Source organism: Miniopterus natalensis, chromosome 5, assembly GCF_054644295.1.
Source record: "Miniopterus natalensis isolate mMinNat1 chromosome 5, mMinNat1.hap1, whole genome shotgun sequence".
Taxonomy (NCBI): Eukaryota; Metazoa; Chordata; class Mammalia; order Chiroptera; family Miniopteridae; genus Miniopterus; species Miniopterus natalensis.
Genome location: NC_142085.1, coordinates 83,175,218 through 83,201,861, shown reverse-complemented (window position 1 = coordinate 83,201,861; position 26,644 = coordinate 83,175,218). Strand labels below are relative to the sequence as shown.

At 41.8% G+C, this 26,644-nt stretch overlaps 1 protein-coding gene across 3 annotated transcripts; it reads left to right on the top strand.

Annotated features, from left to right (window-relative positions):
• Window positions 1–295: 295 nt before the first annotated feature.
• RMND1 (required for meiotic nuclear division 1 homolog) lies at window positions 296–25,281 on the top strand. 3 transcript variants are annotated; one of them, XM_087817694.1, is made up of 12 exons: window positions 296–369; window positions 3,979–4,493; window positions 8,763–8,871; window positions 10,760–10,835; window positions 13,984–14,023; window positions 15,278–15,378; window positions 17,749–17,855; window positions 18,735–18,799; window positions 19,524–19,600; window positions 20,848–20,968; window positions 24,175–24,291; window positions 24,660–25,280. In XM_087817694.1, exons 2-12 carry the CDS (start codon window positions 3,993–3,995, stop codon window positions 24,690–24,692), a joined length of 1,347 nt encoding a protein of 448 aa, XP_087673820.1. In that variant the 5' UTR covers window positions 296–369; window positions 3,979–3,992; the 3' UTR covers window positions 24,693–25,280. The 3 variants fall into 3 exon arrangements, with proteins under 3 accessions (XP_087673820.1, XP_016067043.2, XP_016067044.2); XM_016211557.2 differs by lacking the exon at window positions 296–369 and adding an exon at window positions 444–591; XM_016211558.2 differs by lacking the exon at window positions 296–369 and adding an exon at window positions 1,857–3,844 and having other exon boundaries at window positions 24,660–25,281.
• Window positions 25,282–26,644: the final 1,363 nt, after the last annotated feature.

The following is a 26,644-nucleotide window of genomic DNA, read 5'->3' as shown; positions in this document are numbered from 1 at the left end:
GGGGCCCGCGGGAGAGACAAACAAGGGGCGGCTCGAGGACGCAGAGATCTTCCGGGGACGAGGGCGGGGACAGCGGAGGGCGACGCGAGGAGCGGAATCAGGGAGCGGGCGGAAGGCGGAAGCAAGCGGCGACCGGCAGGGCCCAGGGCCCAGGGCGCCGAAAAGGGGGCGGGGGTCACGTGGTCCGGCAGTCACGTGGGCGGGCGCCTGGAGCTCCGCGGGGCCGGTGCTGTGCGCCTGCGCAGTGCGGCCGCCGGGGAGGCCGGGTGCAGGCGTGGGGCGGCCTCGGGACGGCGGAGCTGCGGCGCGTCCGCGGCTGGCGGGGCAGCCCGCGCCTGGCGCGCGGCCCTCTTCTCTTCCAGCCGAGAGGTTAGTGCGCTGCGTTGCCCGCAGTTTACCTGGCCCTGCGCAGCGGTCCCCGCCTTTGCTCCCGCCCGCCCGGACCTCCCGCGTCGCAGGTCCCACCGGTGCCGCCGTGGTCCCCGGCCCCGGACAGCGATCTGTGGTCGGCTTCGCTGGGAGTAAAAAGCACTCAGTCCAGAAACACTTAGGGAAAGCTTGTGCGAGCCAGTGCGTGGCGGAGCTGCAGAGGTAAAGTAGCTGAGCCTAAGGGATTGGAAGATACGTTCCCAAGACTCGCGCCGCCGAGCCATTGCATCGTGGCCCAGCGGAGACCGTTTTCTTGGTAGCAAATGCGCCCAGGAACTGAGTAGATGCTCTGTATTTCGTACCAAAAAAATAGGAGTTGAATACCTAATATGCGCTGGGCACTGTGGCCACAGGAGACACAGTATAAACCAAAAACAAATCTCAGTCCTCAGAAGCTTAAAGAGGAGAGAGACAGATCCCTTCCCCTTCTGTTTTTCCTTCTCGCATTGGCACTATTTAATATATATTTTGTTGATTTACCATGTTTATTGTCTGTCACCCCAGTGTGATGTAAGGGTCAAAGATGGGGATATTTGTCTGTTTTCCTGTATTTTCAGCAAGTCGGACAGTGCCTACCACATGATAGGAACTCAGTTCACATTTGTTGTATGAATTAATAAAGTAAAAATACAAAGTGTGCAAGTGATGTTAAATGCAATGGAGAAATATAAAAGGGAGGGAGGCAGAGAGTGGGTGCTGATTGTGCCTTTCAAATGAAGTGGTTGGGGAAGACCACCGGGTAGGAGGTGGATGAGCCAAGGTCAGGAAGTGAGGGAATGAGGCTGAGGGATACCTAGGAGGAGAGCATAAGGAACAGCAAGTGCAAAGATCTGGAGGCCAGAGTGACTGGAGCAAAATGAGGAAGGGAAAGAGCTCTAGATGTTAGAGTGATAAAGAGCCAGAAAATGCAGAGCCACACCAGCTATTTCAAGGTCTTTGGCTTTTATTTCAAGTGAAGTATGAGGCCATTGTCAAATTTTCTGCAAAGGCCTCACCGGCGGCTGTGTTGAGAAGAATCTGTAGGAGTCCAAGAACCGAAGCAGGGAGGGCAAGATAGGGGGCTATCACAATAATCTTTGGTAAAGATAGAGCTCGGACCAGGGTGGTAAGAACTAGTCAGAATAAAGCTAGTGGGTTTTACTGACTGATTGGGTCTGGAGAATGAACCAGGTTGGTGGCTTTAGCAAAGATAGGGACGTGATTGCTGTTTCATGAAAGGGGGAGACCGCGGGAAGAATGGGATTTGTAGGAAGATTTCAGAAGCTAAGTTTTGAGCATGTTACTTTTTTTTTTATGTGAATAAACTCTGTTTTGCTTACAACTGTAAACCGACTTTTGCCCCACCCTGTATAAAATAACGTACAAGAACATGTTTTTCTTATTTTACTGACCCACATTTCAAGTGCTCAGTAGCCACCTGTGCTACTGTACAGCTCAGAGCATGTGAGCCTGAGTCGTGCTCCAGTTTTTAACAGAACCTGAGTGTTTTTGTGTGTTGGACACCTTAGGTGCCACACCTCTGTCTTTCTCAGCATTGAGAAAACATACTTCCTGTTCATCCTGTAGCTTTTACCTTCTTTGTCCTGGTCCTTCACGTAGCCTCCGTAGGAAGCCAGTCTTCAGATTTTGGAGGTAAGGATTTCCTAGAAGAGAATGGAAGAATCCAGGTCTGTGTACACACATTTCTGAAATGTTTTATAAGTATGTACTTCAAAATTCACTGTTTTCAGCTGGTGGGGAATAGTACTAAGTAAAGGTGAACTATAATAGCTCATTGGACTAGAACTAAAAGAATTCCAGCTTTTCAAGATATTTTTAAAGCAGCAGGTTCTACCCCCCCAAATATCACTGTGATTCATCTATGTCCCCTTCTTTCTAAAAGAAGGTGGTATAGTGCTGTGGCTACTAGTGTTGTTTTTGGAACTGGAAAAGCCTAGCTTTTAATTACATCTCTGCAACTTGCTAGCTGTGACCAGTTAGCCTCTCTAAGCCTCAGTTTCCTGTAAAATGCCTTCTAGGATTATAGTGAGGTGAATCAGAGCACTTGGTGGGTAGAAATTTCTCAGTGAGTGATGTCTTAGTCTCTCTCCATTCCTTTCCTATGTTGTTACCAAAGATATGTTTCTTAAACATACCTTTGACCCTGTGAGTCTCACATTTGAAAGCTCTAGAGATCACTTATGATCTGGCTACTGGCTCCTTTTCAATCCTGATCTCTTAGGCAATGTATTCCCACCTCCCCTGAAGTTGCACTTGTCAGGTAAACAAAACTGTGTGCCTGGGGTGTTTGATTTGCTGATCCCTCTGCCCTTTTGAGACCCAGTTCAAATGTCACCTCTAAATTTGTCCTGCTCACCCCTTACCCCAGATGCTCCCTTCCCAGGCCCAACAGCAATTTGTACATACCTCTCTTTTAGTACTTATCACACTAATCTGTTTACCCTGCTATACTGTGAATTCTGAGATCATTGATTCATACCTATATCCCCAGCGCCCAACATGTTATTTTTTTTAAAGAATTATTAACTGCCTACTACAGGCTTAATTTTAAAGAACAAATATTTTATACTATAAATAAGGGAGGAAATTACATATACAGTGTGTTTCCTTTGTCTGGAGTGTGTGTGTGTGTATCTGTGTCTCTCTGTCTGTGTGATGTCCTGTACCCCCAGTGCCATATGCAACCCCAACCTGAAAAGCACTGTCCCCTTGACGTAGCAGCTTAAGTCTCCCTGGGAGCCTTTCCTGACTTGTCTTGTAGAATTGGGCAAGCTCCTTGTGTGTTTCTCAGTGCATTGTACATAGGTCTTTGGTAGGGCCTAGGGCCTTTTCCACTGAGTTACAGTGAGCAGTTGAAAATTCCTGTCTCCCCCAGGAGACCATTGGCACCGCAATAGCAGGGATCCTGTCCTTTCATGGAAGCATACCTGCCCCTAGCTTATTGTTATCTAATTGTCAAAGACTGAACACATTTTGAATAAAGGAATTTATAAGTACAGATTTTTTTTAAATAGATATGCTAATGAAGTAAATGAAGAATTCTCATTGATCTGTGTTTCTTTTTTAAGGTCCTTGTCATGTCAATAGCTTTATAATCTTGTAATCTTTCAGAAAAAAGGCCAAACTTTGACTAAAAGAAAAGTAGCAGAAATACTTGTATCTATTTTTTAACTGTTTTTGTTTGTTTGTTTTCTGTGCTAGACTTAGGTTAAGATGTGTTTGTTTTGCCCTAGCTGGTTTGGCTCAGTGGTTAGAGCATCAGCCCAAGGACTGAAGGGTTCTGGGTTCGATTCCGGACAAGGGCATGTACCTCAATTGCAGGCTCCAGCCCCAGTCGGGCTTGTGCAGGAGGCAACCAATCGATGTTTCTCTCTCCTTTCCACTCTCTGAAAAGCAACAGAAAAAATATCCTCGGGTGAGGATTTTAAAAAAAACCAAAAAAAAGGATGTTTTGCAAGTATTTTTACAGAAATATGCCTTACCTAGGAAAATAAATATTTTTTGAAACATTTTTTCAAAAACTTGAGCTTTGAATTCTTTTTCTTCTAGCTTGGGATGTGGTCATGTCAGCCAGACTTCTCAGCGCCCTGGCCGGATCTCACTGTGTTCTATCAAAAGCATGTCAGTGCCAAAGACTTGTTCATCGGACAGGAAAACCACTTAAGGAATTTAAGAGCACAACACGAGGTACCCTGGCAAGAAGTCAAACCTTGGATTTGTTCTTTCCTGATACAGCAGCCATCAGTTTGAATAAGCCCCAGACTCTGGAAATGAACCACAACATAGCAAATGCAAGCCTGTTCTCTGCATTCAGAACTGCACGTTGCCAAGATGAACAGGCGCATCTCCCAACCATCAAGTCTTCTAGTACTCACTGGGTGACTCACAAACCAAATCGATTTGGTCCTAAGTGGTTTATGAAAATAATCGAGAGGCATTACTCATCTACATCAACAGAAACGGTTGTTCCTAAACAAGACTTCCCACAAATCAAAAGACCACTAAAAGCATCGAGGACCAGGCAGCCGTCCAGAACCAACCTCCCAGTTCTGTCTGTGAACGAGGTAAAAACGTGTGGTGGGGCGCTTCTGCTTCGTAATTGTTGCTCATTCTCTGAACTAGTCTAGATCACACACAGCCTTACTGTGAGCGTAAGAGAATTAGCAACTAGCTCAGCAATTTTTTCATCAAGATCTTCGAAGCCAAATAGTAACACTTGCTGTATTCAAAGGGAATCAAAATCTTAATTTTAAGAATTAGTGATAAATACTGCCTGGCCAGTGTGACTAAGTGGTTGAGCATCGACCCAGGAACCAAGAGGTCACTGGTTCAATTCCCCATCAGGGCACATGCCTGGGTTGTGGGCTCGGTTCCCAGTGGGGGTGTGTGGAAGGTAGCCGATCGATGTTGTTTCTCTCTCTCTATCCCCCTTCCTCCCTCTCTCTAAAAAAATTGATTTAAAAAAATAAAAAGAATTAGTGATCTATATAAAGAAAAAATAATAGGCAACTAAATGTAAACATATAGTTTACAAAAGGGTTAGTTATTGGCCTAAAAGGAAACTTTGAGAAAGAAGACTAGTGTTTAACCCAGTCTAGTAATGGTCCTGTAAAGGAAAAAACACACCCATTTAAAAAAAATCAAACTATAAAATTCTTTAAGTTAAAAATAATTTTTTTAGTAACTATGCAGACAGGTAAGCATTTCTTGGTCCATGGCACCTGCATGGGATGGGTGGTGAGATGGCATGGCAAGGTCAAATCACGTGGCAGTGGGAAGGTCTGTGCTGCTTTATTCTTTGAAGGTTGAAAGGGTATTTTTATTTAGTGTTATAAAGTATATGGTAATTTCTCAGCTATAATCACATTTCCCTCAAAATGATAAATAGGGTCAGATCAAGCCCTTTGTTACCCTTTCCATCTCACAAACTACCTAGAACTGTGCCGTATACTTAATAAACGTTCATTAAGTTGGAGGGTGAGAAAGAGGTGAAGGGAACGTAGCCCAGGCCGGGTGGCTGAGTTGGTTGGAGAGTCTTCGGGTACACCTAAAGACGGTGGGTTCGATTTCTGGTCAGGCACATGCCTAGGTTGTATGTTCCATCCTGGGTCGAGGCTTGTATGGGAGGCAACTGATCGATGTTTCCCTTTCTTTCTGAGACGGAGGGACGCTCCTTTGTACCAGAAAGCAGGCGTTATTTGTCCTGAGCTCACCCACTTTCTCTGCCACACAGCATACACTCAGAATTTATGGAATGAGGTTCATCGCCCTCTCTATCAGAATCAGCTCTACCTGGTCTCATTGACAGAGATCGCGCCCTACTGAGATGTTCAACCTCCATCTTACTGGCTCAGAGTTTATCATGGCAACAACAGTGCTGCTTGGCATGTCCTGTCTTTCAGGAGTAGAACCCGAAACCCTAGCCCTAACCCTAACGGAGCATGAGGACCAAGGCTCAGAGTTGCATGCAGCCTGCATAAGCAGGGACTGGGGAAATGCCCAGGGGTGGTTTCCAGCCCAACACCACAGTGTATTGTAAACTTAACTAGTGGGTTGTTAATTTTTGTATAGAACAAATGAGCAGTGAAACCACTTTTTTTTCTTTTTTTAGAGAGAGGAATGGGGAGAGAGAAACATCCATGTGAGAGAGAAACATTCATCAGTTGCCTCCCGTACGTGCCCTGACCAGGGTTCGAACCCGCAATTTAGGTATATGGGATGGTGCTCCAACCAACTGAGCCACACCGGGCAGGGTGGGTTGTTAATATTTTTTAATGAAATAGAATATAGAAAATAATCACAATGCATTACAAGTGGTAAAGCTGAAAAATACTGTTTGAGGAAGTTTTGTGTCAGTTACTGGTGTGTATATATGTGCATATATGTGCTGTGGATGTGAAAGGACTTCTCACCATGGGTTGCTGTCAGAAAGCTTAAAAGCTAAAGCTTTATACCAGTAACATAAAATGCTTCTGTGTTTAATAGCATTCCACCTACAATCTGTACCTAATAGGAAAAACATGCATTTCTCCCTCAGTGATAGAGAAGTGGCTTTGCTGAAATGCACTAATGTTCATTGGTAATAAAATGTGAGAAAAATAAACTTTCTTTTTTAAGAAAAGTGTCCCATCAGAGGTGTGATGCTCTGAAACAAGAATCATGTATAGATTTCTAGCCCCATCTGCTGGAACATGTTTTCTGTGGCCAGGAAAAAAAACCATAACTGAAAGCACTGTGGTTTTCTTGACGTTTAGTTGTGTTTTTTTAACATTTTAATATAGAAAGGCCTAAATTTAGGTCTTAAATCCAAGAACTATTTTTGGTTGGTTTGGCACATTTATTTAAGAACAAATTGTTGACCCCATTTTAAAACCTGAAATTTGTGCTGTGTGTGTGTGTATGTATAAAATGCTTAATAAATGATTCATTATAAAATTTAAGGAAAAGATGTATGAAAATGAAAGTTTCTCACATAATAACACCTTTAATTAGTAGGGGAAAATGCAAAAACAGGATCCTCTGTCGCTCCTTTTCCTTTTACCAAATGGATTTAAATACAGTCATGAAATGTAAAAGCAGCCCGACTGGGAGTGGCTAAGCAGTTGACCTAGGGGATCCAGGAGATCGGGGTTCGATTCCCCTTCAGGGCACATGCCCGGGTTGCAGGCTCTTTCCCCAGTGGATGGCTTGCAGGAGGCAGCTGATCAATGACTCTCTCATCATTGATGTTTCTATCTCTCTCTCCCTCTCCCTTCCTCTCTCTGAAATCAACCCAAGAAAACATACTTAAAAAAAAAAAAAGAAATGTAAAAGCAAAGGAAATAAAACCATAAAAAGATATGTCTACCAAGTCATATTTAAAACCTTTATGAATCATTTATTAGTAGAAGAAGCCATTACTTAAACAGACATTCAGATCCAAGTTTGAGGAGGGTACAGAAAGTAGTGTGGCAAGCCTGTATACCATGTGACATTATCTAGGACTCTGAGCCAAACTAAATAGGACACAGTGAGAAAAGGAGATGTGATAATCCTCAGAAAATCTGCAAAGAAGATCCGTGGAATGGCCAAGTGAAAAACAGATTGTGTTTTAAAATTTATTTATACTCTGACTATTTGGAGCTCAGAATACATTTTCTCATGGAAATGGTGATTAAATGCTTTGCCTTGTCTCATTTTTGAGAGTGCAGAAGAGTAAAAATTTTCAGCACAGATGGGCCTGGTCAGTAACAAACGGCAGTGAAGCAGGCCTGAGACAGCAGGGAGTGGGAGAAACTGTGTGGGCTGGAGAACCCGGCCCCCTCCCCAACCCTAGTTGATTGTTGCCAGATCTTCCACTTGATCAAAAGATGGTGGAAATCTGGATTCTATGTGAAGTCGTAATTTATCATTGATAGTTAATTCAAATCTTCAAAGCACTATGTGAGTCCCCTCTTAAGTTGGGTAGTTCTCTGGGCAGCAAGTTGACAATTCTGTTTTAGAGACAGCCGAGCCCTGCCGTTTCCGGTAGTTATGGAAAGACCCTCCACTGAACTAGCTCTAGACCTTCTTATCTCCTGCCTTCTCTTGTGTCTCCTGCTTTTCCCACCTCAGCCCAAACTAAGCGTGTCAGCTTTGTCAGTCACAGAAGTCACTCTGACATCCAGTCTGATGGAGTGTGGTTCTGCTTAGCCAGCTTCACTAAGCGTGTCCAGTCTTCAGGGGTAGGGCCTGCATACCATGGCCTTCCTTACCTGAGCTGACGCCTCTTAACAGGACTCCTTTCTGTCAGCCAGATTAATCTCATACCCTGGCAGCTCTCTGACTCCATGCAGCCTTAAGAACAGATAATACTAGCAGTTCTAACTTAAGCACATAACTGATTCCTGTACCCTAGTAACTGTATTTGGGCTGTGTGGATCCCTATGTTTATTTTCCTACCTTCATATGTGACCATGGGAATCAGCTTGCCTGAAAATGGAGGGGACTCCATCCATCCATCTTCATATTCAGCAGCAGCTTCAGCTTTGCAGCGCTTTTAACTTTTTTAATTGAATTAAATCATTTTGCTTATGAGTATAGATACCGCTTTTCGGTTTTTCAGTCTGTGCTTGAAACACTCCCAGCTGGGGAGGGGCTTCCCTCCCAGGATGCCCATTCTGCCTCTCAGCTCAAGCTCCCATACCTTCAGCTGCAGGCTGCCTCTCTGATGCTGCTTCCTCCTCTTTAATGTACCCCTTATATGAGCCTTTGAGATGTTTGGGGAATAAACGCTAGCTTTGCAAAATGGGGCCCTATATTGCAGACACTTTAGCCTCCTGGTGACCCATGTCATGCCAATCTCAATGAAACAGGACCTGATGCACTGCACGGCGTTTGCAACTGCAGATGAATATCACCTGGGCAGTCTCTCTCAAGATCTGACCTCTCATGGATATGTTGAAGTAACAAGCTTGCCTAGAGGTACATCTCAACCTGGGGCCAAGTATGTTAAAATGCATTAGAAAATAATTTTCCTATGATACTGTCTTAAATATGCACGTGCTTAACTTTCATTTTCTCTTTAAAGGATTGCATCATAAAAGGTGTTGAACCTCTTCATACAAATGACATACAAAGATAAGAAATTTGAAATGTCTTACAGAGAACTTAGTTCTCAGAGTAAGATCAGTATCTATTAAGCTGTATAGCAGCACTAGTACTTGGGATGGTAAAGGCCATGGCAGTTCATTGCTGTCGCATTAAAACATTTAGTATTACTGAAGAGCCAGGAAGTTGATAGAAATGTTGGGGAGAGCCTTTCAAGAAATATTTACCAGTATAATCCAATACTTTAAGAAAATGAGTTAAAAGAACACAATATTAAAATAAACTTAACTGAGGATATTTGAATACTATCAGGAAGGATTCTTGAGAAAATAGCATGCTTTATATGAAAAAATAAGTAACTTGGCCTGGCTGGTGTGGCTCAGCGGTTGAGCATTGACCTAGGATCCAGGAGATCACTGTTTGATTCCCAGGTTTTGGGCTCGATCCCCAGTTGAGAGCATGCGGGAGGCAGCTGATCAATGACTGTCATCACTGATGTTTCTATCTCCTTCCCTTCCTCTCTCTGAAATCAATAAAGACATTTTAAAAAAACTAAGTAACTTGGAACACTGATGGAAATTCATGAATTTACCTCAAAGAAGCAAAAATAGTAGGTTGAAAAGCCCCTGCTACCGAGAAAATTCTTAAGTCATTGACCCCGTAAGAAATAGTGAAAATGTCATTATGCTTTCTCAGCCTTGATGCTCTGAACAGACTATTCTATTTTATGGCAAAAACAGATGTAATTGACTTAGAAAAACAGAGCTACGTCCGGGACCCCTAAGACAGAAGATCGCCCCTGGCAGTCAGGCAGGGTGGCCTGGGCACTGCCCTCCTGGGGGCTTCTTGGACCATTCTTGCTGCCCAGTCTTCCATTTCTACTTATGCTCCTCTTAACTACACAGGTGAACTCTGCCCTCTGTAGGACTTAGGGAAGTTAGAGTTCACCTAAAAAAGGTGGTTTAGGATTTGGTTTCTATCTGAATCCCCCTCACCCCAGCCTCTACCAGGAATTCTGAAACTCTGAGGATCCTAATTTTAGGTTAAGAAATTATAGATAACTTTTTACATATTAATATTAGTATATGTATTATTTGATATGTTATTTACAACTTATATTATAGAATATAGACTTATAATAGCTTCTTATTGATGAGTACTTGCACATTAACATCTATTCAATAGTATTTAGAAGCTTAAAATATTTAAGTATTATAGATGACTACGGTGGTCATTCTCATAATTAACTTTAAAATGGTCAGTTTTGTTTCTGTATATTTTCTATTATCCACAATTTATACATCATTTAAAATTCAGCAAGATTAGTAGTTTGAGAATTACATTAGTAATATGTAAAATTATAAATAAAATGGTACTTAAAGGATGAGAATATATTAATGGTTCTCCACATTTTATTTTAAATTAATTTTATAGAATGAAGTTTACTTCTTGAGCCTTAGTTGTATTGAAACTAAGGCTTTAATAATTATTAACTGGACTAGTGATGACTGAGTTAAAATGGATATGAATGAGTAGTTTTAAATAACACTAATAATAGTTTCACAGGCTGTTGAATGTTTTGTGAAAGTAATTTTGTATGGCCTTTTCCATGTTCATAAACCTTAGTAGAAAGATGTGTAATAGGGTGTTTAATGGTTTATGAAGAAATGATCCTAAGTTCTTGATTGAAAGTTTATAGGTGCCTCTTAAACCTTGTGTCACCTCACGACATAGCTTTTCAGTCATTTATTTTAAATCACAGATGCAGCAAATATTTTGGTGATGGGTGTGGAAAATTCTGCAAAAGAAGGAGATCCTGGAACAATATTTTTCTTCAGGTAAGACAAGAAAGAAACCCCACTGGGAAATGGACGCGTGGCAGGTAATGTGGTCTCTAAAGATGCAGGTGTGCTCCTCTCTCAACAGGAAATGTGCTCAAAATTTGTGATTAAATTTATCCTTTGATTCTTAGTATATCTAGGAGGGTTTGTCAGTTTTAGGAATCTTCTGGTAAATCCTCTTGTAAAATAATTTTTAAAACCAGTAAATGGCCTTCCCCTGGTCCATCTCTGTTTATGAGCCTGGATTTGCGTTCACTGAGTGCAGGTGAAGCATCCTATTTCCCAGGCACCTTCCCTGTCAGGCTCAGGCTGCCTCCCTGCTGTCGTTTCTTCCCTTCCCTTCTCCTCCCTCTGGAGCTCTTTGGCTGATGTTTGAACCCACTTGACCTGTCTGGAGACTGACTGCAACCGTGACTCATCCACACTTACTCCTTTATTTAAAGGTTTTATGTCATACTCCCAAGTGGCTGAGCGGAAGGGTAATGATCATAGAAGCCACCTAGAGTAATCTCATATTGTCTTCACAATACTTCAGAAAGGTCTGTTATTTCCATTTGCAGCTGAGGAAATGGGGCTCAGAGGGGTTAAGTGAATTACTCACAATTGGGACTGTTATGTGGCGGAGCAGAAACATGGAGCATCGTAAGAACCCAAACTGTGGTCAAGTCTTTGTGGCCTCCATCCTTGTAGTTGATGGTGACTGGAAGCCCTCTCTTTGCTCCTCTTGGTGACTCACCTTCCTTTTGAGGTCACTTTGGAGATCATCAAGAGTTCAACATTTAGTCCACGTAGAATAGCGTCCCCTTGCCTCAGGTGAGGAATTTGAATTCTGAGGTCCTCTCATCAGTGCCATCCATTAGAAATACAATGCAAGCCACAAATGCAAGCCTCATCCGTAGTGATATGTTCTCTAATAGCCACGCTTTTTAAAGTTAAAAAATTAACTTAGTTTTGAATAACACTAATAATATATAATGCCTGAAATTAAATTTAATAGCGTATTTAATGCAGCATATCTAAAATATTATCATTTCAACATGTAATCAGTCATTAATTAATGAAATTTTATATTGATTTTTTTTCCCCATAAGAATACAGCAGGATCATTTTAATTTTTTTTTCTATTACAGTTTACATTCAATATTATTTTGTATTAGTTCCAGGTGTGTAAAATTTTACATTCTTCTTTTCATACCGAGTCTTTGACACCTGGTGTGTGTTTAATATTACAGCAGCTCTCAATTTGGACCAGGCGTATTTCAAGCGCTCAGTAGTCACATGTGGCTTCTGAGCTCTGTGATGCTTGGCCCAGCTCCAGACGGAGGGTGCACAGTCTCCCGTCTGCCTAGCAGTGGTTCTCTGAGTTAATCCTCTGGCTGTGGCTTTAAATGCCTCTCAAATCCATATCCTGAGACTATGTGCTGACCTATTGCAGCAGCTTACTACCTTTCTGCCTGTCTTCTCACCCCACCTCCAGTCTGTCTGTTACAGGCAGGATAATTTTTCAGTAGGTCGTTCTGATCACTGCACTCTCCTGCTTAGAGTTCTATGGAATTTGACCAAACTCCTTATCAAAGCACCAAGTTCCTTGAGGGGTTGGCTCCTCCCCGCCTCTGCCCTGATTGCCCACTACTTGCCCACACCACAGCCATGCAAACTAGTAGCTGTTTGTTCTGAGGCATTGCCTGTCCCTCCCACCGTCCCCGAGCCCACGAGTGCCCTCTGCTGTTGCCTCTCGCCCTCTCCTCTGGCTGGTCTGCCGATCCTCTGGGAGCTGTGTCCCTCCCGTGCACGTCCGGGTATATGCTGCGTACTCCTCTTAGAGCACTGATCACACACTTGTAATTGCTGGTCTAGGTCTTTCCCAGGTTGGGAGTTTCTGGGGATAGAAGCTAGACTGTCCTCACCTTTGTAGCCAAGATGCTAGGCACAGACCCAGACGTGTACTGAGTGCATTGCTTAAGAAGTCTGAAGACTGATGTGGGGCCAGCATATTTTTACCTTCCTTTCATTTCCACTGTTCCTTCCCCCAGGGCTATGCCCAGAGCCATAATTCCCCTTTTTATTTACTAAGCAGCTCAACATGTCAAACTTCAGAAATCAAAACAAGTTGGGCCTTAAATTCTATCAAAGCCAGAACTGGGTTCAGAGGGCCCCCTGCTGCTTCCTCATAGTTCTGCCATAAGCACTGTGAGGATGGGTGGCCTTACTCTACAGGTGCCTGTGCCCCTGAGGCTTTAACTTATCTCACTCTCTTTAGTCCACAGCTATTAAAAGCATAGCTCTTTACTCTTTCACAATAGCAGAATCTGTAGGAGAGCTAAGACGAGTCTCAAAAATGTCCTTATTCCGCCCTCGCCGGTTTGGCTCAGTGGTTAGAATGTCAGCCCTTGTACTGAAGAGGCCCAGGTTCGATTCTGGCCAAGGGCACGCACCTCAGTTGCAGGCTTGATCTCCGGCCCCAGTCTGGGCTGGTGCAGGAGGCAACCAATCGATGTGTCTCTCTCACATCGATGTTTCTCTCTCTCCCTCCCTCCCTTCCACTCTCTCTGAAAAGCAATGGAGAAAAATATCCTCGGGTAAGGATTAAAAAAGAAAAATGTCCTTATTCTGATTTTTGTACATCAGAATTGAAGCAGGCCCAACCACGTGGCTCAGCGGTTGAGCATTGACCTATGAGCCAGGAGGTCATGGCTCAGTTCCCCATCAGGGCACATGCCCGGGTTGTGGGCTCGATCCCTGGTGGGGGGCGTGCAGGAGGCAGCCGATCAGTGACTCATCATTGATGTTTCTGTCTCTCTCCCTCTCCCTTCCTCTCTCTGAAATCAATAAAAACTTTTTTTTTTTTAATGAAGTAGGTATGAAACAATCTAGATACATCAGGTTATATAGTATTATAATAATAACGCAGACCATGAGAAAAATATGAATTTTTGAGAGGTTGGGTTTTATCAAGAGTTCAAAAAGTAGCTCTTGTTTTGGCAGATCCATCTAGGAACCATAATGTCAAGTCAGCAATAAATCACATATTTTAAAATTGCATTCTGGGTACATTCCTGAAGTTCCCTAAGCATGGCTTTATGTGTGGCCCTGAAGAATGTGTTCTACCTTTAACTCAGTTAATTCTTTTATTCTTTTAAATCAGGGAAGGAGCTGCTGTGTTCTGGAATGTAAACGATAAAACTGTGAGTATAAGTAAAAAGTAAAAGTATAAAAATATAGTTTTCTGAGACTAAATTGTTAATTAGCACTCAACAGTCTGAGGGACTGGAAGATAAATTAACAGATAATTCACAATTTATTTGCTCTGCATTATGTGATATTTACCCTAGCAGTTTCATCTTCCAAAATATGTTATATTTTGGCTTATAAATTTCCTACATTTTCCATTCTCTGATTCTTGGAGAATCAGAACAATCCTAGGTACATTGCAGACAGAAGGAAGTATTCTCTGTACATGATAATCTATAAAATGAGTAACATACATGCAGTTCACGGGAAGCTGGCTGCTCTGAGTCTTATTTTTAGAACTTTATCACTCACAGGAAATAATTTCTTCAGTATCCCTTTCAGGATTTGTTTAATGCAACCTTTCTAGATGCAGTTTGATAATACACATCAAAGCTTTATACTTAACTCAGTGATTTTACATCTAGAAAGTTACCCAAAGGAAATAGTTGCAGTTATGCATGATGGGTGATGTATAGAAAGGTTCATCAATGCATTGTTTACAGTAGCAAAGTGAGAAATAACCAGAATACATAATAGCAGGAAGTTTGTTAAATATTATGAACTCAACGAATTTAACTACTGTAGTTAATGTAGAATATACTACAGCTCTTAAAAATCATGTGGAAAAATATTCCTAGGAAATGGTAAAGAATGTATATACAACACAGTTAAATTAAAAAAGCAGGTTACAAAATATAACCAATATAATAGTAGAGCTGGTTAGAAAAGTATACCTCACGCAGTCCTAGTTTTACTAAGAGCAAACGCACGCACATGCACGCACATTGCTTTTTACAGGAAATGGGATCACAAAAGTAAATGTACGTTTGTACACACCAGAAAAAAGTGGAAGGATTAGGAGTTTAGGAGAGCAGAGAGAGCCACTCTCTGCACCTTTGTGTTGCTTAAATTTTTAAAAGTATGTTACTTACACATTTTTAAAATTTAAAGATTACAAGCCATAATTTTACTTGTCATTTTGTGTGGGTTTAAGATAATGTTAATTTTTATTTTCTTCTTTATGCTCATTTGTGTTTTCAAATATAAAGACAAATGAGTATAGCTTCCTTACAAGTTTACTATCACAATGAATTTGCTTTTCCTTAAAAACTGAGCAACAGAAGAAATGGTATCCACTGTAATGAAATGTTATCAGCATTACTGTAACACACGTCCCATATTTCAGGTTACTGTTCCTTTTCTTCCAGATGAAGCATGTGATGCAGGTTCTAGAAAAACACGAAATTCAGCCCTATGAAATCGCACTGGTGCACTGGGAAAACGAGGAGCTGAACTACATAAAAACAGAGTAAGCCCTTCTCTCAGGTTTACAGAAGGAGCAGCTGGAATGACGCGGTAAAGGTAGAGGAGATAGCGATTTATGAATTTGGAGACTAATTTTTTTTTTAATCCTCACCTGAGGATATTTTTTTCATTGCTTTTCAGAGAGAGTGGGGTGGGGAGAAATCGATGTGAGAGAGACACATCGATTGGCTGCTTCCCGCACACGCTCTGACTGGGGCTGGGGATTGAGCCTGCAACCGAGGTACATGCCCTTGGCCAGAATCGAACCCTGGGCCTAACCACGAGCCAAACCAGCCAGGGCTGGAGACTAAAAGCTATTGGTACAAATACAAAGCTTAAAAATACAGGGTGGGGGGCAACAGTAGGTTTATAGTTGTTCATATAGAAGATAATACAATAATTAATAAATAATAATACAAGAATAAATTCTGTTTTGCATACTCACAACTGCAAACCTACTTTTTCCCACCCCTCTATGACATTAGTGGGTACACATTACTTTTTTACCTTCTCAGGCTATCCATAAATTAAAACAAGCAGATAGTACAACCCCCAAGTGGTACATTTCCTAAGCAGCCTCAACCTGTAAAACAGTGTGCCTTCATCAGCATGAACCCCTCACATTACTCCAGTCGTTTCTCCTAAGTCAGTCCATTCTTTCCTGTTGATGTTTTTTTGGTGTAACAGAAAATGTAATGAGGGGGTGATCTAAGAAGACCATTTGTAGGAATGGGGTCCTGACATACTATTCCCAGGTGAGATGTATGGGTGGGCAGCATGCTCGCTGACCCCCGGCTCTGCAAGGGGGAGACAATGAAGGGAGGTGTTAGGGCAGAGAGAGAAGGCAGTAGGAACCAGGCCGAAAGGTCTTTCCTCATGGAGCTACTTGGCTGGTGGAACGGGGGAAAAGTCTTCATATTAAGAAAGGAAGTGATGAAAGCAGAGCTTTAGGCAAATTGGGAGGAGACACTAGCCTTAGAAAGACTGGATGGGGTAAGATTGGTAGTGATAGCCAGTAAAGATTGACTACTCGCCCTGTGCCAGGCACACTGTGCTAAGGGCTTTTCATGCATCATTTCATGGAATCCCGAGAGAAACCCTGTCATTGCAGTGAACCAGCTTTGTGTGTTGCCCAATGGCACCTGACCAGTGAGTGAGAACCTGGGCCCATAGTGGCTGCAGTCAAAAAGTGCAGATGTAAACCTAAGAGACACTACAAAATAGGAGCTAATAGAATTTTATTAATATCTTTCTTAAAGAGAAAGAGGGAGAGAGAGAGATCGATGAGAGAGAGACATCAGTTGGCTGCCTCCCGCACGCCCCTTACCTGGGATGAAGCCCACAACCCAGGCATGTGCCCTGACTAGGAATCCAACCTGAGGCCTTTTGGTGCATGGTACGATGCCCAGCTATCTGAGCCACACTGGCCAGGACTGGAGTTGTATTAATTACGCACTTGGCCTTGTGGCTATAGTCCCGTGACTACCTCCAGATCAAACTCTTACTAGGTCCTTTCCCCCACCCACCCAGACACACACGCGCACACCTCTCCCTCATACTCACCACCTGTCAGTCCGAGGAGTAAGGTCCTTAACTCCTTGGCCCCCAGAGTCAGGGACTTGGTTTTACCTGCCCACCCCATGTCCACATCTCCTTGTCTCACATCTTCTGGGAAGATTCACCCTGTCCTTGTCTTTGCCTGTGATGTTTGTTTCCCAGGTTCCCTCCCTTTGCCCAGCTCCCCGGTCCTTTCAGAGTTCTCTGCGTTCACCTTAGTTTTGTTGTTAATCCCCACCCAAGGATGTTTTTAATGACTTTTTTAAAAAGAGGAGAAGGGAGAAAGAGAGAAACATCAGTCAGTTGCCTCCTGTGCGTACCCCTGACGGCATTAAACCCACAGCCTTTAGGTGATGGGACTGCGCTCCGACCAGCTAAGCCACCCGCCGGGGCCACTAGTTTTTAACAGCTCCCATCTTCCTCGCTGCCCGCACTACATCAGTGTCATTTTATTACACTGTATATATACGTTTATATTCAGCGTTTTTTCAGTTAACAATTTATTGTTATTTTCCTTTCCATTAAATATCCTTCCAGAATATGCTCTATAGTTTTTGTTGTGAAGGATACTATAAATGAACCATTCTCCTATGGAACATTTAGTTTCTGTTTTAATTTTTTTTAATTAAACATTGGATCATGGAGTTTTTTGTACACAAATCTTTCTTTGCATCTTTTATTTTCTTAGGATAAATTTCAAGAAGTGGAATTATTTGGATACAAATTACCAAAAGGACCTCCGGAAAGACACTCAGGGACTCCAAAAAAAAAGTGCTTTTTCAGATTTAAAAGATACATTTTGTTTCCCTTTCCACAGGGGGCAGTCGAAACTTCACCAAGGGGAGATCAGGTTAAATTCAGAGCTGGATTTAGATGACGCCATTCTAGAGAAATTTGCATTCTCGAATGCTCTTTGCCTTTCAGGTAAGTTACTACTACTTACGAGAGAAAGGATCGCATAGTTTCATCTCATCAAGGGAAGTTGAAGTGCTTAGTAAAGATGTTGGCATGTTTTCACAGAGCACTCAGCAGAGCCTGAGCATTCTTTTTTTCCCCATGAGGAAAAATAAAATAAGCATCTGTGCTGAAGCTACTCAGTCCTTATTCAGTGTACTGATAAAGCTTACCCTCTCCCAGGATATTTTATATTGTCATTACCACCTTTGTTTTCCTCTCCTCTCTGTGATATTGCTGGGTTGTCTCTAATGCAGGCAGAGAAACCCCGCCCTGTGTGACTGGCACAGGCCTCTGTGTAGAAAAATACACCCTAGCTATTCACAGAAATAGGAGTCACCGCAGCTCTGAGTTTTTTCTGAAAGGTCCATGCACCTGATAAAACTGTACAAGTTCCCTAAGAACTTTTTTTGCCCTCAGTCTGCCCTGGGCTGCCACTGTGGCCCGTCCATACCACCCCGGAGGCTCCGGGACTTCTGAGCTGTACTCACAGCCCCAGGAATGAGGGAATGTGGGGAGGCTGGTTCCCGCCCCACCTACGGAGCCACCCCTTGTCCCGGGATGTAGCTCAGACTCTCTGGTTTCCAAGCTACAATATTAGAAAATCAGGAATTCTACCAAATGTAGCTTTGGTCTGCCAGCCGGGCTTGGAAGTCTACCTTGTTTCTTCTTTTTCCACTTTAGAGCTGTCCTTTATGGTAATTAACTGTTCTTAAATTTCAGTTTCAAATTTTGCACATTTGTGTCTTGAAGTATTGTTGAAGTGGCGGGGAGGGTACTGTGCAGCTCTGCCTTGTATAAACGTGAACGTGACACTAATGAAATGATCTGCTGTGAAATTTTCCCCAGTGAAACTGGCTATTTGGGAAGCATCACTGGATAAATTCGTGGAGTCTATTCAGTCAATTCCAGAGGTAATTATACCAATTTTATGCTGCTTTTCAAGGATTGATTTCTACTTGGGGAAAATACAAATTTCCCACCATAACCATATATTTAGGAGTACAATAAAATAATAAACAGTAGGAAAGCTGTACTTTAAGGGAAAAAAAGAACCCTCAGATACATATAAAATGATGGATAAGAAACTTCCTATTTGTTTTATTTTCACTTTTCAAGCGTAGAATTCAATCTCTTTCCTCAGGTGGTGCAGTATTTTTAATGTCACTGCACTAAAGAAAAAAAGTGAAATATTTCCTCTCTGAGGAAGGAGGTTATGACCACATTTATTGATTAAAAAAGGCATTTTGCTAAATTATGAGAGAAATAGTGGCATGAAAAATACATATAAAGTTATATCAAAATTTGAAAGTACGTTAAAAATCATGTTTACTGTAATTTTGTTTTTACTGTGAATGAATAATGTAATTATACTTGGGATGAGAGGCCTTGAATTTTTAATAAGAGATTAGGAACAGACATTCTAAAAACCCAGGTGAGAAAGGACATGAAAAAGGGAATATAAAATTCCTACCTAATAAGATTATGTATTTATTTTATCAGAGTGACATGGCTGGGAAACAGATCTCCGGGAGATGTCACTTACGTTGCATTAAAATCATGCTGCTTCAGGATTTGCCTATGATCCTGTTCCTTATCGCAGATACATGTGTGTGTTTCTTTTTCCCTCCCACATAGGCTTTAAAAGCTGGGAGGAAAGTGAAACTATCTCATGAAGAAGTTATGCAGAAAATGGGTGAACTCTTTGCCCTAAGGTAAAATGTCCGCAGTAAATAAAATATTTCGTATATCTAATGATAAAGACAGTCCTGTGGTTCTCTAGTAAAGAGCCAACATTTGCACCTTTATGAGACTTGCAGCTGTTTCTTTATAAGCAAGAACTCTTACCCATGAGAAGCAGTGGGCTGTATTAGGACTGACCTAAGAAATTCTACATGTGCAAAAAAGATCAGTGTTAATCTACAGTAAAACTATGTAAGAGAGCATAGGTGATGTTCTTTGAGGTAGGAAGGTACATTCTAGCATTTGGATAATGGGACTTCTCAGTAAAAATATATCACTGCATCATAATGCTAAATAGACCCAGTTGCTACAGAAAAGTTATGTACCACGTTTCATTGACAGAGATGCCATAGATGCCACAGGAGAGGCATGGTGCTGCCACTTAAAACTATGATGCAGAGCTTTTTGATCACAGAATTTATATCTTGTACTGGCTGAAATAGCTCTTTTAGTTTTATTTGGGTGTAGATTCTATCACATTCTCTTGGGCATACATAAAAAGGAAAGCATAAGGGAAATAAATTAAGGCAATGACAGTTAAGTTACCACTGCCACTTGTAAGATAGCGTCAGAAAAAGATCTGGAAGGACAGCAACCTGTTGGCAGGGCCTGAAAGGTCTGAGTTGTATGTTGGGGTGAGAGGCCCTACCCCCATTTTCTGAATTCTTCTCTAGGTTTTCCTGTTTTATGTGAACAGCTACTTATGTTACTTCTACAATTTAAGTTCCATTTAAAAGTAAGCTTAGGCCTCTTATTTAAACATAGATAGAAATTGAGAGAGACTATGTGTGTGTCCACGGGCACACAAATGCTGGAAGGATATAAGGAAACTAACATTGGTTACCTGTGGGGGTAGGAGAAAGGGAAGGATGGGTAAGAATAGGAGTAAGAGTGGTCAATTTTAATCTTTTTATTTTTTATTTTTGAGCCACGTTCATTCCTATCCACACAAAAAATGTTTTTGTATATTGTAAAAAATTTTAATGAAAAAAGTTTAGAAACAGGAAAAAACCCTCTCATTTTGTTTTCAAACTGCTTCACAAATAATACTAACGTCTGAATTAATCTGGTTGCAAATTTTTAAATTTTTTATGTCCCTCTGAAGTATTATAAAGGTCAGCAATTGTCATAAAGCACCAAGTAAATAAAAAATATAATAGAGACCATGATTTTTAATTCAAGATAGAAAATAAAAAGTTACCACTTTTCTTTTTTTAAGACACCGTATAAACTTGAGTTCAGACTTCCTGATCACTCCTGATTTCTACTGGGACAGAGAAAACCTAGAACAACTTTATGACAAAACTTGTCAGTTCCTAAGCATTACTCGTAGAGTTAAGGTATGTATTTTGCACTTTTATGGAGGACATGTTGTGTGAAAAAATTAAGAAATTATATTTAACTGCTTTTGGAGAAATATTTGACTTCTGTTCATGTCTCTAAATTTGCCTTTTCCCTTGTTCAGTCTATAATTTTCAACTTTTTGTGTAAAAGGGTATCCTGTATTTGCTCTGCACACTAGATAAGAGGGTTTGGCAGCCTAGTGGCCCGTAAGGATGTTCTCATCAAATTTCAAACAGTTCATGGGGCCTGGGAATAGAAGTGCATTTAAGAGAGAATCCTCTGAGCAAATCAAGTACTTGGTCATGGAAGGCCAGGGAGAGGGATGACTGATGTTTGCCTGTGGGTGATGGGTAGAAAGATGGCAAAACAGAGAGGTGGGGACAGAAGGTAAGGAGCTAAATTTAAGATAAGTTGTACGGGCTCACAGGACAGAACAGGGCTGGAGTGTGGGAATGGGGAATGTCTATTGCACAGGCCCACACAGGTCAGCAGGACTGTCTCTCCTCAGCATCTGTGCCAGTTTGGCCGCATTCTCTCCTCAGCAGCATTCTCTATGAGATGGGGACAAAAGGGTGTGGGGAGAGGGAGTATCCAAGCTGGCATTTCACCCTGCCTGGCAGCTTCAGAGGATTGGGACGTGTGTCTGAGCTTGGCTCTGTACCTTCCCCGTCTCCCCTCTGGCCTCTCGGGAGGGTTGGGGAGTGAGTGTGTCGGGTGGCTGCATGATCAGCAGCATGGTACGGCTGGAAAGGGAAAGGATCTCCCTGGAAGAAGGGGGCGGGAGGGAAGGGTGCTGGGCAGACAGCATGACTGAGCAGAAGGAAGTGCCGTAGGAGCACTGAGGGAAGAAGCGGGCAGTTGGAGGTGTCACAAAGGCTGCGTCTTCAGGGCTGAAGGGCAAGCCACCGTCTCCAGTGTGACTGGACTCAGTGATCCAGAATTGTTTATGTGTGGAGAAGGCAATGGTAGAGGGGTAAAGACTTGAGCAGGGGAGTGACATGATCCAGCCTGTTCAGGATGAGAATGCTGATTCCACTGCAAAAAAAAAAAGGGGGGGGGGGCCTGAAGGTATACCAGGTAGTATTCAGACATGACAAGCAGAGGACAGAATGGAGCCTCTTAGGGCCCAGGATAACTGTAGGGAGTGGGGATTAAAGGTTTCTGTCCTGGGTAACTGAGAAGATACTGTGACCTGATTTGAGATAGGGAGCCCAAGAGGGATAGATTTGGCAGGATGTCAGTGTTTGAGAAATGCTGAATTTTGAGGTGCTGGCAGGAAACCCAAACGATGTTTTATAGGCAGTTGAAAATTCAGACAGAAGTCAGGATTAGGCATTTGTATTTGAGACTTACCAGAAAATAGAGTTTTAACCAATGTCACCCCAATAAATTCAGTAAAATAGAAAAAAATTTAATAAAGAAGATAGTTTAAATTAGTCTTTCCCAAAAAGTGCAATATATAAACTTGTACAATAGATTACCTTAGGTGACACACAGACCCTGAAATAACATCAAAGTAAATACCACTCTTGTCGAGGAGAAACACTTAGTTTGGTTTCAGTGGGTCTCGAATGATCCTCTATCGTATGCTCATCTCCCACCTTCACAGGTGTCAGGCTCAGCATTGTGTAGGCAACAGGCACTATTTCACAGAATGCTTGTTTCCCATCTATAGCAATGGTAGTTTCCTTTTTAAGTATTTCTGAGTTTAATCTTCTGGAATTTAAATAATAGTACAGTTGACACACATATATCACAGAAATAGTGATGGTAGGATGGAAATGACAAGTTTGGGAAGCATCTACACAAACCACAGTAGGTAAGATCTGGAGGACAAGGACAGGGTCAGGACTTCGGGAAATGTCGCCCCAAGGTAAGATGAGGGAGGGAAGGCAGAAAGAGAATGGTGGTCAGTGATGGCACTTAGCTCTACGGGAGGGGAAAGCTAAAAGAAGCGTCTGTCTCAGAGTGTTGTCAAATGCTAGAGGTAACTGAGGTTTGGAATCTAACCAAGGAAAGCTGTTAGGTTTACTATTAGGAGACAAGAGAGTTGTGGCAAATATACAACTTGGAAGGGTTAGGGAATAAGCTGGATGAGGAAGTAGAGAAAGAAAATGTAGGTTCCTTAGTTGAAAGAAAATGGAAGAGGGTTGGGTCAGTATTTTGGAGAGAAGCAAGCTTGGATGAGCTGCATGTTACAAACCAAGATCAAGCAGCCAACAGAACTAGGAAGAGGGAGGGAGGAATTAAAAAGAAAGACATTGTTCTGAACACTTACACATATGAGAAACTACAGGGTGACCATAAAGTCTGAAAATACGGGCAAATACATGCTACCAGTGTGGTTCCATGTGTCCTGTCCCGTTAGTGAGGCTGTTTAATGCTCTGTGCAAAGCCACAATGAATCTGGTGCACTACCACATCTCAGTCAAACCCAACATCTATCTGTAACTTGTCTCAAATTTCCACTGACCAAACCTGCATCTTCAGCACACCCCATAAGTAATCAAGGGGAATCAAAACTATTTTTTAAAATGTTTCCAGACTTTACAACTTCCAAGAGAGCTGCAGAGAGATTTAGGAGGTATAACTTGCCAGTGGTAACATTCAAGCCTTAAATTCAAAGATTCTGTGTTCTATGAACCCCCTCAACCAACCTGAGGGGCATCAGCAGGCAGAACCTCTGCAGTTCACACTAAGAGTGCCATCTAGTGGTAAGTGCGCAGCAGGTTGTGTGTTTGGGGGAGTTTGAAAGTGTTTGAAGTTTTAGTATAAGGTAAGGTAATCACTGTTTTTGTCATCTTAAGGCCATGCTGAAAAAAATCATGTTTCAAGTTTGCCTTTCATAACTGCTAAAAATCCAAGGGCTGCTACCAAAAACTAGGACTCAGAAACTTTATATTTAGATCTTCCATCAAAAATCTTACCAATATAAGAGCCTCAGTATGCAAAGTACTTCTTGCAGTTCAATCTGTGCAAACAAAATGTCTCTAGATGGATTCATGAGACAGGGAACATTGGCAGATTGCCTCTGGGGAGAGGACTGAGGAGCGAGAATTGAAAGGATGAATTTTCACTGTATGCCTATTTCAAACCTTTAGAATTTTGAAGCATGTGACCACTTATTTGCTTAATTAATTTAAGTACAGGACACTTTCTATTTCTAGGTTCCTATTTTTTGTTCACTGTTTTCCTAATGCAGGTCATGAATGAAAAACTTCAGCACTGCATGGAGCTGACAGATCTAATGCGGAACCACCTGACTGAGAAGAGGGCCCTGCGCCTGGAGTGGATGATTGTCATCCTTATCACCATAGAGGTAAATAACCTTTTCACAAAAATCATTTTAAATTGACGTAGAAAATGCTAGGGAGAAAGAGCAGACTTCGTTCCAATTAAGTCTATTTGGAAGTGAGGTTAAGTTTGAAGTGACTGGTAGTATTTTGTAAATGCGTTGTTTATTCCATTTTTCAATACGGCCTTTAGAGAAAGTTTGGACTGTAAAATTGTATCGGATAGCCCCACAGTAAGTACCTGTGCCTCGGACCTGCTGCTTGCCACATGGGAAAGACAAATATTTACTCTTACTTCAGAATTCTTCATTAACCACAACTTTGGAAGGGTCACTTTAGTTTGTATCAATAATTTGCCATTAAATTAATAATTCTCACTTTTTATCACCCTAAGGTAATGTTTGAGCTGGGACGAGTATTTTTCTAATCAAGTGATGACCAAAGGAAAAGTATGATTGCAAGACATATTCAAGTTCTACAATCAAAAATAAATGTTCACGGTTGGGGGAAGTCTCTTATTTAATAGGTATTTAATTTTTTTAAATCAAATAAGTTGTTATAATTATCTTTTTCAGCTCCTAAATGTACTGCTGCTTGAATAAAAATTATGAAAGATCTAGTGTTTGGGTCTGATAACACTGACAACTTGAAAGCAAAATATTTAATTTAAAGAATTTTGGATAAGCTTAGCATCTAGGAAATCTAGGCAAAGATACTTATTAGATCCTAAGGCTTAGATTTTGGACACTGCTCTTAACCTGTCCCCAGGGAATCCCAATCATGGTCCTGGCTAGGAAAACTATGCAGGAAATCAGAAATGTTAAATACATAAAATAAGGTAGGCATTTGATAGAATATAATTTTATAAACCTATTTTAGATGGCATAATTTGAGAATGAATGTTCACTGGCACTTTGCCTTTCATTAGTTTTTGTGGGGTTTTGGGGTTAATCCTCACCCAAGGATATTTTTTCCATTGATTTTTACAGAGTGGAAAGGAAGAGGCGCATCGGGGGGCAGAGAGAGAAACATTGATATGAGTGAGACACACAGATTGGTTGATTGGTTGCTTCCCACATGTACCCGACCAGGGCTGGGGATCAAACCTGCAACCCAGGTAACATGCCCATGACTGGGAATAGAACTTGAGACCTTTGGTACATGGGCTGGCGCTCTAACCACTGAGCCACAGAACAAGGCAGACTTTTATTAATTTAATAATTTCCATCCCTTCACTACCAAGTTGGTCAAAACATTCTTCCCACAGAAACATTTTTTTTTTTTAGTTTCACACATACTTTAGGGAAATTAAAAAATGCCAAGTACAAAGAATTTTACATTTATATGCTTACCATCTTGAATTGAAAGTAACATTTTTTAGAAAGCAAAGTCTTTGCCCGGCCGGGCGTGGCTCAGCGGTTGAGCGTCGACCTAGGATCCAGGCGATCGGGGTTCGATTCCCGGTCAGGGCACATGCCTGGGTTGCGGGCCCAATCAAAGACTCTCTCATCATTGATGTTTCTATCTCTCTCTCTCCCTCACCTTTCCTCTCTCTGAAATTAATAAAGATATATTAAAAAAAAACAAAAAAACGTAAAGTCCTCACCCAGGGGTGTGGCTAAGTAGTTGAGCATCAACCCATGAACCTGGAGCTCATGGTTTGACTTCCAGTCAGGGCACATGCCTGGGTTGCAGGCTTGATCCCTAGTAAGAAGCGTGCAAGTGGCAGCTGATCAGTGAGTCTCATCGTTAATGTTTCTCCCCCCCCCCCCCAAAATGAATAAAAACACATTTTTAAAAAGGCAAATGCTAAGTCCTTATCTTCATCTTCATTTGCCTTATTTTCCTGTATCACTGCCCCACTGCCCGTCCCACCACAGTGGATTTAAATGTTCTATTTTGTTTCATGCATTCTATACTTGAAGAGGATTATTCACTTCAAAAATGGGACACTATTATTTTGCAACTTGTTTAACTGTTCTATAGTACTCCACCAAGAGAATACACATCTATACACTTACCAATGACTTTTACTTTGCTGTGCTGGTGTCTTGCAGCACATGGCAAGAGTTCTCAAGTAGCAGTCTTCTACCTCAGGTATTTATACCCCAAGGGCATCAAAGACTTTCCAAGGAGCATGTAGGCTTAGATAGTTCAAGAACTGCTTTCTAGATCAAGTTCCATATAAGCACCTCCATAAAACTGCTGTGCCGTGCACACACCTGCAATCCATCTATCAAGCCTGTTCTCCTTTCCCATCTTCCCTTCTCACACTGTACAGAAGGCACCTATCGCCCAGCTTGAATATGAGTTTGGTGTCCACTATATTTAAAAACCTTTAAGTATATTTAGCCTATGTGTTAAAACCTTTGGGAAGCC